Raw genomic sequence first — 16322 nt, forward strand, 5'->3', positions numbered from 1 at the left:
GCTGGCTGGCTAAGGGACATCTTCGGCTGCACCGCTGGGATGCTGTGTGGGAAGCAGCCAGGGCTCTCTGGGGCAGTTCACCGTTTCTATCCGCTCCTGACAGAGGATATGAGGGCAGCATCGCTGGGAGCCAGGTGCTGAGCAGAGCCGGCCTTTGGCGGGGCTGCATGCCGCCAGCTCCAGGCACAGCGGCCCTCCTGCAGCCAGGGGAACGCTGCCTGCAGCACCAACCCAGGAAGCCCTTCCTTGCCAACTGTGCTTTGTCAGAATGTTCATCAAAACAGATGCCCGTTTTGATGTCCCGCTCAATGATTCTATGATTCTATGATTCTATGATGGGAACCAGCCCGACATACCCAAACAAGTTTTTCTGTGGCAGTGTATTATATGATTTTACTGAGCTCTGGCTCCCATGATTTGGCAAGATGAATACCTCAACTATACACAAGACAGACAAGGAGAAAGTAACCAGATCAGGAGACTCTGGCTCTGCTCAGAGGGTAACAAGCAGAGCAATTGCAGTGTATGCAGAGAAACCTGTGAGAGCCTTAACTTAGTCTGTTAAGCCTAAACAGTGGTGAGGCAGCAGTGACAGACATGCCAGAGCACTTTGGTTGTCCCAAATCCCCAGGACACGTTTTGTGCAGCCCACACTGAAGCCACAGTGACCACTGCCATGCTGCTGTTGCCACATACTGAAAATTATTGGAGCTAATGCCACATGTCTTGTCTCCTGCTGCAAACTTACTGCAAAGTAAACGTAAAGTCTTCCAAAAGCTACTCCATGAAGAACTAGTTCAAGCAGCTTCCTGTGGCCAAGATATTTTTTTCAGCTGTTACATGTGGTATCGCAATTTTTAAAGACCTGTCAGCCACAAACCATTGCAAGGAGCAGGTGTTCTGGTGCAAGAGTTGCAGATCAGTGGGTGTTTGTTCCCATGCAGCAATGTTCGTACCTTGCCTTTCACCTCCCTGCTAAACCTTCAGAGCTCAGTGAAATTGTGCCTCACCGGTATTTCGAAAGAAGTCAGGATTTTTTTAGATTTGTAGGGAAAGCACTGGATGTAGGCCACAGAACAGCAGACATATTAAAGCTGAAAGCTGTACCAAACAGGACCAGCACCACCTAACCCTGTGCAAGAAAGCCTGAGAGCTTGTATCATGGGCAACTTCTGCGGACAAAGACAAGAGGGATCGTTCACTCGAGTCACTGCGGTAGCAACACTTTGAGCTATTCTGAAGGCTCTGTTGGAGGAGTTTATTGATGCTCAAGAGAGTCGGGGGACTGGCCTGCTGATTTGGCACCTAGCAGAAGTGCTCTTGTCCTGCTCTGCCACCAGCCCTAGGAAATGAAGGGTGCAAGTTGTAAAAGGGGGTTTGATTGTCCCAAGTATGAAGTAAACTTGGCTTACTTGGCCTATCACTTACCTTTGTGGATTCCTGGACTCTAATGTTGATGTTGCCTTTTGGAGGGAGTAGATAGTGGGACTTGCAAAGCTTCTTAAGCTCTAACATTTATCATCATGGTAAAAGCTCAGCTGGTCTTCTTTTGCAAACTTTAACATGCTGGTTTGGGGGGGGGGGGGGGTTTATTGCAGGTAGTTCCAAAGGAATAGTAGAAAAGCAGGAAGCAAGTGATGCTTCCACTACTTAGATCATACATGTCTTTTATGCTGTTCAATTTACTCTGAAATTCTTACTTTTGCTCTTGAAAAGCAGTGATTTTTAAAAAAAAAAAAAAGGAAGTAAAAGTGAAAAGTGACAGAACACTATATAAATAGTTGTGAAATATCTTGGCTATCTTTTATACATCAGAAAATAAAATGTAATTTTGCTGCTGCATGCTACTCCACATCCCCTTATCCACATCCTTATAGTCCCTCTCACATATTTATTTTTATGGTACCCAACATACCGATCACACAATGAGATCTCCACCCCAAAAGAAAAACAAATGCACTCTGCATCTTACTTTTACTTGGCTCTGGATCCTGAAGCAAAATGTTTCATTCCACACTGGATCTTTGCAGTTCTTGATGGTTTTGGTCCGGACAGTCTCAGGGGAAGCGGTGGGCAAGGACAGGCTTACATAGCAATCAGTTTGACTAACTGTATTTGAAAAGATATACTGTAACTAACAAATTACTATAAATATCTTAGATCATAGTCTTATAGCACTGTATAGGCAGCAAGCTGCAAAAAGGAGATACTGTTTCTATTACTTTTCTTAGAGGTCCTTATTCAATAGCACTCACTACTATTTTTTTCCCCCTGCAGGTGGGAGCTCTGGTCATTAATGGAGATTCAAAGAAGCTACTGCAATAAAGAGAACTGGTAAGAAAAAAATACGCAGAGCTAGTTTTGCTCAACAAAACCCATTATTGGTATGTCCCATTTGTTGCAAATCAACAGATCTCTGTGATGGAGAAGAAAAAAGTTTACATTTTAAAAGAATCTTTTTAAAGGGTAAAATACTTACTTAACTCTTTGAGCATTTAGACAAGGGACTAACTTTGTCCTTTGCTCTTGAAAGGGGAACAGAAGAGCTAAAGAGGGTCTGGGTACAAAGGATCTTCCCCCTCTGGTCTGCTGCCCCCACGTAGCTGTAGCCCAGTCCATGTAATGAGGAAGCAGACTGTCTCACCCAACATGTGATCACATCCCTTCACCGCCAACAAATATACAAAAATAGCAATGCACTTTTATCTTACTGATTTAAAATCTGAGCCTTGATAGTGAAGAAACCTCTAATTTCTTAGAAAGGTGTTATCTTAATGTAGGTTTGAACACAAGGTCGCACAGTTACAAGTATGGCATCAAACCTACATAACACACAGAGGCTGCTTTGGGGTGGGCTCCCAGGAACTGCCCCCAGCCCCAAGGTGGGGCAAACAGCCTCCCGGTCGGGTGAGCACAACTATGCCGGCCACCGCTGCAGGGTGTTGACGAGTTGTGTCTTGGGGATTGCTGGAGTTTTCAGGTGAAAGGCAGGTTGGGTACTTGTATGTCTGTGCAACTAACTTTTCTTTTGTGTGCTGACCTGATCTGTGTAGGGTGTTTGGTGGTTAGGATTCTCACTGATACTGCTAAGAAGATAATGGGGTTTTTGGCAGGGAGCAGTGTTGGGCATCTGCTCCTAAGTGCATAAAAGAGCTGATGTCTCATGACCCTGTGGTAATAAACTGAGACCCTGAAAGTAACAGCGAAGAGTGGTGGGACTCGCTCTCCCTGCACTGTCATTCACCCTTTCCAGCCCTCCCTTCTGAAGCAAATGTGTTGTCCTTCAGTTCTGTACACTGTTTGCACTTACCTGTAAACAACAGACATTTTTTTTATCTGCTGGGCAACTACAGCTGTCTCTAATGCCTCCAACTCTAAGAACTTGTTTTGTAATCACAGTAACAGGTCAGATTTGGGTCTAATAACAGGCAGTTTGGTACTGTGGGATACATGCTGAGAGGCAGCATGACCAAGTGGGTAACCTGCTGGAAAAGGTCTCATGACATGTTGGCTCTGATCGCAGCTCTGCTCCAGCCTGCTAAGTCACTGTGGGCAATTGCTTCTATTCAAATTTATCTTGCTTCTCTATCTGCATTTCCCCATCAATAAAGCAGTGATAATTAACCTTTCCTCTTTTGTAACCTGCTTTGACATCCCATGATTAAAAGCATTATACAAAAAATAACTGCTATTATTAGTATTTCCACATGACCCACAAGAAGAGAGTGCCTTATCAGTATATATGTTATTCTTTCTCTACCAGTCTCTTGGTTCTCATTCCACACTTTCTTTAAACTTGTGTTGTTACCCATCTGGCAATGAATAGGTATTGCTTAAAGCAATTTGTGCAATCAGGTTATGTATGATTTATCTTTCAAGTCTTCTGATACAGTCTGAACATGAAACATCGGCGTGCCGATGCCGGGGGTGAAATCGATAGCCCAACTGAAGTGCATCTACACAATGCACGCAGCATGGGCGGCAAACAGGAGGAGCTGGAAGCCATTGTGCAGCGGGAGAGATACGACTTAGTCGCCATCACAGAAACATGGTGGGGTGACTTTCATGATTGGAGTGCTGCAATGGATGGCTATAGACTCTTCAGAAGGGACAGGCGAGGAAGGAGAGGCAGTGGGGTGGCCCTGTATGTTAGGGAGTGTTTTGATTGTATAGAGCTCAACGATTGTGATGATGATACGGTTGAGTGTTTATGGGTAAGGATGAGGGGGAAGGCCAACGAGGCAGATATCCTGCTGGGAGTCTGTTATAGACCACCCAACCAGGATGAAGGGGCGGATGAAGTGTTCTACAAGCGGCTGGCAGAAGTCTCTCAATCGCTAGCCCTTGTTCTCGTGGGGGACTTCAACTTCCCGGACATCTGCTGGAAATACAACACAGCAGAGAGGAAGCAGTCTAGGAGGTTCCTGGAGTGTGTGGAAGACAACTTCCTGACACAGCTGGTAAGCGAGCCTACCAGGGGAGGTGCCTCGCTCGACCTGCTGTTTACAAACAGAGAAGGACTGGTGGGAGATGTGGTGGTCGGAGGCCGTCTTGGGCTTAGCAATCATGAAATGATAGAATTCTCGATTCTTGGTGAAGTAAGGAGGGGGACCAGCAAAACCGCAACCATGGACTTGCGGAGGGCAGACTTTGGCCTGTTCAGGACGCTGGTTGAGAGAGTCCCTTGGGAGATGGTCCTGAAGGGCAAAGGGGTCCAGGAAGGCTGGACGATCTTCAAGAAGGAAGTCTTAAAGGCACAGGAGCAGGCTGTCCCTGTACGCCGTAAGAAGAACGGCGGGGAAGACGACCGGCCTGGCTGAACGGGGAGCTCTTGCTGGGACTCGGGAAAAAAAGGAGAGTTTACCGCTTGTGGAAGAAGGGACAGGCGACTCAAGAAGAGTACAGGGATCTCGTTAGGTCATGCAGAGAAGAAATGAGAAAGGCAAAAGCCCAGCTAGAACGCAATCTGGCCACTGTCGTTAAAGACAACAAAAAAAGCTTTTACAAATAGATTAATGACAAGAAGAGAGCCAAGGAGAATCTCCATCCTTTATTGGATGTGGGGGGGAACATTGTCACCGAGGATGAGGAAAAGGCTGAGGTACTCAATGCCTTCTTTGCCTCAGTCTTTAACAGGCAGACCAGTTATCCTCAGGGTACTCGGCCCCCCGAGATGGAAGACAGGGACAGCGAGCAGGATGAACCCCCCGTAATCCAAGAGGAAGCAGTCAATGACCTGCTACGCCACCTGGACACTCACAAGTCTATGGGGCCGGATGGGATCCACCCGAGAGTGCTGAGGGAGCTGGTGGAGGTGCTCGCCAAGCCGCTTTCCATCATTTATCAGCAGCCCTGGTTAATGGGGGAGGTCCTGGATGACTGGAGGCTTGCCAATGTGACACCCATCTACAAGAAGGGCCGGAAGGAGGATCCAGGGAACTACAGGCCTGTCAGCCTGACCTCGGTGCCGGGGAAGATTATGAAGCGGTTCATCTTGAGGGTGCTCACAAGGCATGAGCGGGACAACCAGGAGATCAGGCCTAGCCAGCACGGATTCATGAGAGGCAGGTCCTGCTTGACCAACCTGATCTCCTTCTATGACCAGGTGACCCGCCTAGTGGATGAGGGAAAGGCTGTGGATGTGGTCTACCTGGACTTCAGCAAGGCCTTTGACACTGTCTCCCACAGCATTCTCCTCGAGAAGCTGGCGGCTCACGGCTTAGACAGGTGGACTCTGCGCTGGGTCAAAAACTGGCTGGATGGCCGGGCCCAGAGAGTTGTGGTGAATGGAGTTACATCCAGTTGGCGGCCGGTCACGAGCGGTGTTCCCCAGGGCTCAGTACTGGGGCCGGTCTTGTTTAATATCTTTATTGATGATCTGGATGAGGGGATTGAGTGCACCCTCAGTAAGTTTGCAGACGACACCAAGTTGGGTGGGAGTGTTGATCTGCTCGAGGGTAGGAAGGCTCTGCAGAGGGACCTGGACAGGCTGGATCCATGGGCCCAGGCCAATTGTATGAGGTTCAACAAGGCCAAGTGCCGGGTCCTGCACTTTGGCCACAACAACCCCATGCAGCGCTACAGGCTTGGGGAAGAGTGGCTGGAAAGCTGCCCAGCAGAGAAGGACCTGGGGGTGTTGGTCGACAGCCGGCTGAACATGAGCCGGCAGTGTGCCCAGGCGGCCAAGAAGGCCAATGGCATCCTGGCCTGTATCAGAAATCGTGTGGCCAGCAGGAGTAGGGAAGTGATCGTGCCCCTGTACTCGGCACTGGTGAGGCCGCACCTCGAATACTGTGTTCAGTTTTGGGCCCCTCACTACAAGAAGGACGTTGAGGTGCTGGAGCGTGTCCAGAGAAGGGCAACGAGGCTGGTGAGGGGTCTGGAGAACAAGTCTTATGAGGAGCGGCTGAGGGAACTGGGGTTGTTTAGCCTGGAGAAAAGGAGGCTGAGGGGAGACCTCATCGCTCTCTACAACTACCTGAAAGGAGGTTGTAGCGAGGTGGGTGTCGGTCTCTTCTCCCAAGTAACTAGTGATAGGACAAGAGGAAATGGCCTCAAGTTGCGCCAGGGGAGGTTTAGATTGGATGTAAGGAAAAATTTCTTTAGTGAAAGAGTGGTTAAACATTGGAACAGGCTGCCCAGGGAAGTGGTTGAGTCCCCATCCCTGGAGGTATTTAAAAGACGTGTAGATGAGGCGCTTAGGGACATGGTTTAGTGGGCCTGGTGGTGTTGGGTTGACGGTTGGACTCGATGATCTTAGAGGTCTTTTCCAACCTCAATGATTCTATGATTCTATGATTCTATGATCTTCCAGTTTTTCAACATGCATTTGATAGTTTCCCGCTTACTGTCCATAGCAGGGAAGAAATTACTTTAACATTGCAAATTCAGATGTCTATAATTCTTGTAAGTAATATTAGGATATTTTTAGACTTATTACTACAATTTTAAAATGCAGAATATGTGCAATGTACTTTTAGATAACAATTTATTGGTCAAGGAGGTTATAGACTAATTTCTTTAGCTCTCTCCCCCACAATATTTTCTACAATTCTTCCATTGATTTTTAATAATTGAAAAAGAGAATATTAACTTTGCATAGTCACTTCCTCAGACAGTGCCAGAGAAGCAGGTAAGAGTGAGAAATTATTTCTTCAACAATTGTATCTGTCAGTTACGGACTACTGATACATGTGTGTTATAGAGAGTTTTTTCATTTATGGTCTGGGATATCTCTTTGTTGTACATACTAGCTAAGAATCCTGATTTAAAAGACAGGCATTTGATATTTTCAGAGTATCAAAGAAGCCAGCTCTAAACTTGTGACTTATTATCTTGTATCTAGATAGAGCTGTTGGGATCTCTGTTCAGTCCTTCACCCTCTCTGAACACAGTAGACCTATAGCCAACTTGAGAAGTTAGTCCAGTCTTTAGCAAGGCTGTTCACCATTAATAAGAGCAAAAACGAAGTCCCACAACCTGATGATCCACACGTAACACCAGCTCAGTTAGTAACCAGTGAGGCCTCGGTCTCGACATAGCCCAAGACAAGAATGCAGATAGACACAAAGGTATTTGAATCTGAAAACAAGCAATTGCAGCCAGGCCACTGCATGAAGAATAACAAATTATGCCGCAGAACTATAGTGTTGCAGGACTTATCTGGTAACTTATATATACAACACAGATTTAGACAAGCTTTGGACCAAATCCCAAATACACAATTTTAAACGTAAGTGCAGGTGATGAGATTTATCATGAGATCTCTTTGCACGCACTCCCAGTCCTGGACAGGAACAAGTGGATGCTCAGTGTCTTCCATGTTCCAGCTCTCTTCCGCTCTCTTCCTCCCTCCACCATAAAAGGCTTTTAGCTGTGACCAGCAATTAAAATTAAACATGTCCAGATTGAAGAGGATTGACTTAGACAGCCTGGCATATGAGAAAAAGCTGAAAGAATTGAGTTTGCTAATTCAACAACAACAACAAAGACTGACAAAGGACTTGGTAATAGTCAGTTCTGTAATGTCAAAATGATTGATAGAGAGAGGACAATGATCAGTGGCTCTGCATGGCCAGAGGGAAATGAACAAGGACAAAATTAGGAAAATTGCTCCAGCTCTAAGAGAGTTAGCTATAGCGAGAGAGATTCTGTAAATTTTCTAGGTAACTAATTTCAGAGGGTATTGGTACCCAGATATGCATCAGAGTGACAGACAAGGTAAACTTGATCCTGCTTCAGAAGAAGAGGACCAGCCCAGGTGAACCTACAAGGTATCATATGGAATTGCTGCCACGTGATGCCCATGTTTATGCTGGAAGACAATAAACAGGATAGTCGTGTCATATCAATTATGTTGCATGGAAACCAACTAACCGGTCTCCCTGCCAGCCTTGACTGTCAGGGGAGGAAGTGATAGGACATCCTTATACTGTACACCAGCCCAAGAGATTGATTCCCAGATACCTGGGCGCTGCCTCCAAAACAACTGCAAACATCCTTCTTTGACACATATGAAGTAAGACTGCAAGTTCATTCGAAAAGTTGCCACCTTTCCTTTCCAAACACATACAATGTCCAAGTAACAAGGCCTAAATCCATACCTAGAGCCTCTGTGTACCATCTTAATACAACTGTCAAAAGGAAAAAATACAAAAAGCAACACAATATAATGCAGAGAAGCCCACAGACAGCAGTGCTACAACTTTTCCCCTCCACCCCATCTCCTCCATGAAGCAATGGGGGATAAATTATATTACCTAACTGGTATTTTGGGTACATGTAGCTGTTCTTGCAAGATTTGTACATGATAACAGAGGCACAGAAGTCATTAGATGACCCTTACATATGCTCTCTTTTGGCAAAGTGGAACTAGAAATCATGTATTTCCATAGGTACACCCATTTTCAGACTTTTCATAAGCATTGCCACTATTTCACTGTTCCCACTCAGCCAGAGTGGGAGTATCAGCCAGTAGGAAGCCATATATTTTTGGCCAAGAGGTATTATTAAGAGGGCAGACTTCCTTCGTTCCACCTCAGACCCTCTTGCAGTGATTTGTGGTACAGTCTCACATCTATCACTAGAAAATATCTTTTAGAATGTTATTTCATTTCCATTTAAAAATAAACTAGCTGAAAAGTAGGTCTTGGCCAGACAACACCACTGTTGATGCAGACACAGTGGGTAGTTAGAACTGCTGGGCATCTAAAGAAACCATTATCAGAGGGAAACATCATGGAAACAGGCTGCAAGCAGTACACAGAAGTGCCTTGGATTTCAAAGAAGACGAGAGTGGAAACAAAATCAATACCAGAAGCAGCTGAACCAACAAACCAACATTCACAAATTTTCTTTCTTCAGAAAGTGTTCACAAGAATGCTGTTCACTCAGTAAGGGAATTGAAACAAACAAGTTTTTAACATTCAGCTAAAACTAATAGGTTTTTTTGCCTTAAACATCATTATTTTGACTCAGAAATGCCTCTGACATGCTTTATAAAAACATGTAGTTATGGTACTTTTTCTTACATTCTCCTCCAGGATTTTTCTGAAAAAAGCAGGAGCAATACATCATGGGAGGTGTAATCTTGTACAGGGACTGAGGCTAAGCTGCAGCACTGTCAGTGCACTGCAGCAGTAATTCTAATTTGAATTTTTCAATTGAGACTCAGAGTTTTGAAATCAAAACTTTTCTACTGAATAAATAAACTTTACAGCAGGGACATCTCTCCTATATATCTTTTCTTTCAAGTAAAATTTGGTACTGAATGGGAAGCTACCAAAAAGTTGTGGCTCAGTATAATAGTGAGGACAATGTCAGCTGACTGACATGAGGTGTTCCTCTTTTGCTGGCTTTGGTGTATCTCAAAACCAGAAAATATTTGCAAATATGATGAGTGAGGCTAAAAATATCCCAAAGTCTCACAGGAAGCAGGTAGCACAGATAATCCATAGGAGTTTACTGTAGATTCTGTACACATAAAAAAAAAAATAGATACCTGTAGATGTTCTTTGTTTTTTTATGGTGAGGATGGAAGAGTTATGCCTAAAGAAACAGCATGGAAATAATGAGGCACATCATTATAACTAAGTAACCAAAGTAGGGTGCAATAAATCACCTCATTCCCTCACAGGATGTTTTGCAGCAGCCAATATGAAGGTAAAGACGTCAATGCTGATGAGTTACTTTGGTAAGAAAAATTCCATAACAAATCAGAGCAACCCACTGGAAACAAGAGTGTTTACACCACAGTGTAAATGGGTCTTCTTGTGCCTGGGAATTCAGCCCAAAGTCTGTAAATGTCAGTCACCATTTTGTGAACTAAATTTTAGACCTACAGGGCATAACACGCAGGTGACGATTACAGTTTGATTGTTTTGGTTTATAAGTTAAGGAGAGAGTTAATTCAGCCTGGATTAAAAGCTTACATTGCAGCAATGGTTCATCCTGACATAAATACTACAATTTGGATGCATTTCCAACATGCGCCTTGCTTTTGGCAGCCAAGTCTTCACATTTTACACGTCTCTTCTACAAAGATGTCACCACCAGTTTCTTTCGCATCAAAGTAAGCCACAAATAAACACACAGTCTCCAGACTGTCTTTTATCACAAGACTACAACTAATCCTATTTTCACAGTGAAATTAAATGAGCTCGTGTTCTGGCTGGAGTCCTCCAGGACTCCCAACTGATCTAGCAGTCTACAGCAACTTTCCTATGAGTAAGAATGAAGGAAAGCATTAAGAATAGATATATCTGACTTACAAGGAACATTTATATCCAAGACCCCTTTTGTCTGGTTTTCGTTCTTGAACTGAAAGGGAACTCTTTAAAAAAGGGTAGTCAAGATTGGTCCTGAACAAATAGGAAAAGATGAATACCTTTGCCAGATTGAATACCAAATTCAATTCAAATGCCAATTCAAAGAGATTGCCAATTTAATAGCAGAACACGATGCAAGCATCAGCATCAATATTTGTGAGTGAATCTCTGTTAACCTTCACTGGCTACTACTGCAGCACTACTTTATTCGCTCCTGCTGAAGATACAGTCATACACAGTGCCTGGGAGAGAAGCCATAGTCTCACGTGGAAATTCTCACGTGTCTTTTCAGCCATGCAGACTATCACAGCCATGTTAAATCTAGCCTCTCTACTTGGCCTCCCACATAATAGCAAATCACTTCTGGGTTCTTGGTCCTTATCTACAAGGTAATCAATGTCCTCAGTTCAGCAGAAAGGTTGCCTGAAGCTCCTCTCTGGACACCATTGCTGATAAAGGTCCTCAAGCTCTGTGAATCTCACCTGTGGGCAAGGCTTTCCCTGGCACTGCTCTTAGTCTTCAGAATAAACCTCCATGAGGACTAAGACATACCACAGGCCTTATCACATTGTGCTTTTACCGTACTGCTCACCTCAGCAGCACACTTCATCTCATCTAGACGCGTGTGAAAGAGCACTAAGAGAGCACAGATGCATAAAACAAAACAGGTCTCTGCTCAGAGGGTACAGGATAGAATGAATCACTGATTACAGATATCAGTCACACTGCTTAATGCATAACTGGATGAACTGCAGATACTGCTGTCTCGATGAAACCGGAACAACCAAGACAGAACTAGAACAGATTCTGCAGGTTTTTAACAGTATATAAGAAAAATCTATTGGGCACCAATGAACAAAAATGTACTTAAATGTATTTTTCACAGTAAAATACCGAAGATGGGAAGTTGTACCTTCTTCTCCTCATCAAAGGAATACCTCAAAAATTCTGAAGCAAGTCCTGCAATAAGTAAATGTCTGTATCAATCTTCATATTCTTTATGAACTTCTTTGAATGTCCCACATAAAAACTAATAGTACTGTAAACGCAGGTCTGCTGATATTCAATTTGTGGTCACTCTTCAGTGTCAAGCAAAGTATTCTTTGGTCTTAAACCCAATATATCATTGTGCAAAAGTAAGCAGGATATGGAGTAAAATATGATACTTATCAAGGATGATAAAAAATGCCAAGGTACAATAACTTTTAAGAAGATTTGGGAGACTGTAAGCATGTGAAAAGGCAATGCTTAGCTTAGTTTCATAAGTGGTGAGAAGGTGTTGCACAGCTCAGCCCAAATAAATTTGTAAATATAGGAAGCCTATCTGTTGACAACTGCTGAAGTTGCTTACATACATTTGAAAGAAACTGCATGCTAGTCTTGTCCTGTGTTACTTATTTAGCACAGCACTTCATGAAATGTGTCTTAGCTCTTGCAGAAACATCCATCCAGATCTGCTGGAACTTTCTGAGTGCAAACTAGAAAGTCACATCCCGAGCAGAGTCTGCCACTGCCTTTTGACCCTGCAAGCCAAATGGCAGAGGAGGAGTAAAGGGTCATGAATCGCTTCATGGACCTGTGTCCTCTCAAATCGCTGTGCGGTTCTACATTGCTGCCATTGTCACCTATTAATTCCAGCCTCTCTTCTCCACCCAAGCTTCTCCCTGGTTCATTTCCATTGCCTCCACCCTTTTCAAACCTGTTTTAAAACAGGTTTTGACATTTTAAAACATCATAAAACATTTTAAAACCTGTTTCAACCACTTGTTAACTAGAAGACTCCTCTAAACAAGAGGATAATTAAGTCTACTAGGAACATGTAGTACCATCACAAAAGGCTTTAAAGATCATCCCTGTTCAGTGAAGGACAACAGCTGCAATACCACCTGTGCTGGTACAGTATTAGAGCACAGTAGCTGCTCTCACCTTTGCCTTTGAAACAGAGATGAGCCTAACATTTATCTAAGGTCATTGACTCCTTTCACCAGTCCTTCAGGCAGTAATCAGTTCATCCTCCTAATGCCCCTGTGAGGCTCCTAATGCCCTTGCTGCAGCCCTTGGTTTAAAGATGAGGAACTAAGGCTTTGAGGAAACTCATCTTCTCCAAGGTTACACCAAGAGTCTGGAGGAAGTCATGGGGGAACATCACACACAATACCTTTAACCACCAGAACAGCTTTCTGTTGCTTGCACGGCTGCAAGAAGATGCATGTGTACCTACATACAATCCATTGATACCTAGCAGTAGAGATGCGATTATTTCCACATGTGTAAGGAGGTGCCCTGACCAAGATCTCTAAACAAGTAACATATTAATGAGCTCCTTGATTATACATAGCATTGTCCTTTTTAGTGGCAGCCTATGCTGCTATGAAAGCACAGGGCAGGCTTTTCGTCTCCACACTTCTTACCATGTATACAATACAATACAGTTGTATACCATGCAATACACACTGCATTCTATACAATACACTCCGTCTTGGTGTTTCTGCCAACAATACATTAAAGACTTGAGAAAGGAAAAAACCTGGAAATAATCTCTTAGACTAGAGAACACAAAATGGGTGATCTGAGGGAAACTATGTTTTTGCATGTGTTTAGATGGTAGTAATGAACTGAGGAAGAGTGGGAGCAGAGTTGGGTAACATGGGTGGATAAAATCAAACAGAAGATTGAATGGAAAGGAGCAGAGGTTGTTAACAACTGCAACTGTGAAGTTGGTTCACATCATATTCATTGAGATTATCCATTAATTTGTTATTCATATTATTAACTGTGGTTATGACTTTGTTGTTACAAAAGTCAGTCAGGACCAGGGCTCCATTTTGACAGGTACCTTAGTAGTTATGCAATTAGATCTTGATGTTGATCTAATCACCTTACAATTACAGTAAGAAAAGCACCGCTTCAGGATATGACATCACAGGGAGGAGCTTCTCGTGATTAACAGTTGCTTTTATACCTGTTTGTTTCAGTTTCTTAACCAGTTAGGAAACCCTTGTTTACAGGCCTTGTTGCAAGTTGGCAGCTATTCACATAACTACTTCTCTGTCTTTGTTCAGATTCCTACTGTCAAGTGTTTGTCCTGGGCTGCTTTTAGGATTTCTCTCCACTAATGCAAACGCAGCCTGCCTAAGCAGCCAGCGGCATCAGGAACTCAGATGAGATGCCCTGCAAAGACACCAGTGCTCTTTTTCAAACAACCATGTCCCAGGATGTCTCTCAACCACAGCAAAAGTCATTAACCACATTCATTTTAACAGGGAAGCAATCTTACTCTAAAGTAAACGTGCCATTAGCACTGGCCAGCCCAGGCAGCTGCCTGCTGGTACTGCCCATGCTGCCTGCCTGCCCTCTTTCATGAAGACTGCTGCTGCCCCCTCACAGCAGTGCTACAGTCAGAGATAAAGGTAAGAAGAAATATACACAGCATGTTGCGTGCATGTCTTCAATCAGTCCTTTCTGCACGCAATAGTTTCCTTTGGAGAACATGGCAATGAAAGGGAATTCGTTATTATGATGGTGTTACACAGGATTTAGGTGATATAAGGAAAAAAGTTAGTAATACCACTTTCCAACTTTTAAAATCAACGGCCAGTGTAATATTGGGAGTTTGCTATGAAATTACACAGCAGCAAGGCCCAGATTTAACAAGACCCAGATATAACACTCTAGTGAAACTTAGAGACAAGCCTAAGGCTTTACCAAATGAGAATACTGATTGAGATTAGCTTGTCTCATTAAAAAAAAAATGTAGCTGTAGGCCATTCCAGGAGAAGCTTTCTGGAGCCTTGGACTTTGCTAAATACAAAGTAGGACAAGCCAATATTTTTAAAGACTTTTTTTTTGTCTCCTAAAGGGAATATTTCTGTGAAATACATGTATGTTAAAGATGTTACTTTATATTTCACCTGTAGCCCATGAAACAAACAGATTTCTCTCCCATAGGTGCCAATTTGCAGCGTGGAAGATATTTATTTTCCCTCCTGGAAAACCAGTGAACTCTGCCACCATGAAAAGGGCCATGCTAAACCAGATTTGCCAGCTGTGTGAGGCAGCCCATGCTCTCCTGTAACTGCAGTGGCAGCCTCTGGGAACAGCGAGCGCCGGGCGTGCTCCAACAGGACCATGCACAGCAAGGCAGGTCTGGGCAGCCACGCTGAAAACAGGATCTACTCTGGGGAATTTACACAGCGTGGGTCTAGTTCTTGTTATAATCGACACACGGGGGTGAAATGCAGTGGTACGTGGCCAGCAGAGAAGTCTCTCCAGAAAGAAACTCTCCCATGGTTAAATGGTAGAAATGCAGGGCCCTGCATAAAGGTGGCTTCAAGGGGCTTTCAAAGGCTTCTATGAAGAAATGGGTGGGGGGACTTGAAGATGAAAGCTATGCCCTCTTCCAGTGATCTTGGCTGGTGGACCAGCCCTTGGAAAACAAAAGTTTTGCAACAACCAATCCCTTCCCACATGTGGGAAGCCTGCTGAAAGTCAATCTCCACTATGTCAGCTGACAGGGAAAGTAAGGGAAGATCATGGGAAGTCACTGGATGGCAGAACAAATTCAAGGCCTTTCAGCAGTGAAGGCAAAACTGATTTTTGCCACTACTAGGATGAGGCATTGAGATTGCAGCAGAGGTTTTTGTGACATGGAAACCAGAGGCTGGACAAAGACTGTCGTTGATGCATAGAGTTTACGTAGGTTCAAGAGTAGACTGGAGGTGTTGCTGCATTCATAGAAAAACTGTATTTGGCCTGGGAAGTTACCGACTCTGAAGTGATCAAAGGCTGGGAGACCACATCGTGCAGAGCGCACTATATGCTTTCACTCTACTCTCATACTCCTCCCCAGGCACCTGCCTTTGGCCACTCTCAAACACAGGGCAGGAGAGACCTTTGGTCTGATCCAGTACAGTCATACTTGTGTCCCTGTGCACTGCAATGGGGGTACAGGAACGTGGAGAGCCCAGGCACCTCAGCTTGTGACTCTTGCTCCTGATGCTGCCAATGGCTCCCTATTTTGTCAGTGCCTCAAGCTAGCCCAGTTGGATGATCACTGTTCAGACTATGGGCAATTAAACACTTCTCTCCGAAATCTCCACATACCATCCTATACAGTTGCAGAGAAATAGCGCAATCCAGATTTTGCAGAACTTGTGGATGCATTTATGAAGGTTTGTGACAGACACAAAGCTTTCACAGTTTTAAAGCAAGAGACAGCTGCAGTCATGCAGCTGTTAGTGATAAGTTTTCTGCTGGTTTTGGAATAAATACAAGGGGGCAGTTGTCTTTGTGTAAGAGCTAACCCTAACCCTAATATGCAGAAAAGGCCTTTTCAGGCCAGCCTGAAAAAGACCAGCTTTTCTCAAGTAGGCATTTCTGCTGCCCGTGCAAGGCAAAGAAGAGAAAAAAGAAATGTCCGTAACTATTTAATTAGCAATATAAATATATAGACCTCCCCAAAGAATAACATCCTGCAACTGGGCCTGGTGTTTTCCT

General features: G+C 44.1%; 1 protein-coding gene across 1 annotated transcript in view; it reads right to left on the reverse strand.

Annotated features, from left to right (window-relative positions):
• The window catches only part of LOC143163394 (cytosolic phospholipase A2 epsilon-like), a 41045-nt gene that overhangs the window by 19162 nt on the left and 5561 nt on the right, over positions 1–16322 (reverse strand). The window contains exon 3 of the mRNA XM_076344661.1: positions 1973–2109. Coding sequence (XP_076200776.1) covers positions 1973–2109 — 137 coding nt within the window. The remainder of the gene's footprint in view (positions 1–1972; positions 2110–16322) is intronic.

The sequence above is a fragment of the Aptenodytes patagonicus genome, chromosome 7 (genome assembly GCF_965638725.1).
Source record: "Aptenodytes patagonicus chromosome 7, bAptPat1.pri.cur, whole genome shotgun sequence".
NCBI classification, from domain to species: domain Eukaryota; kingdom Metazoa; phylum Chordata; class Aves; order Sphenisciformes; family Spheniscidae; genus Aptenodytes; species Aptenodytes patagonicus.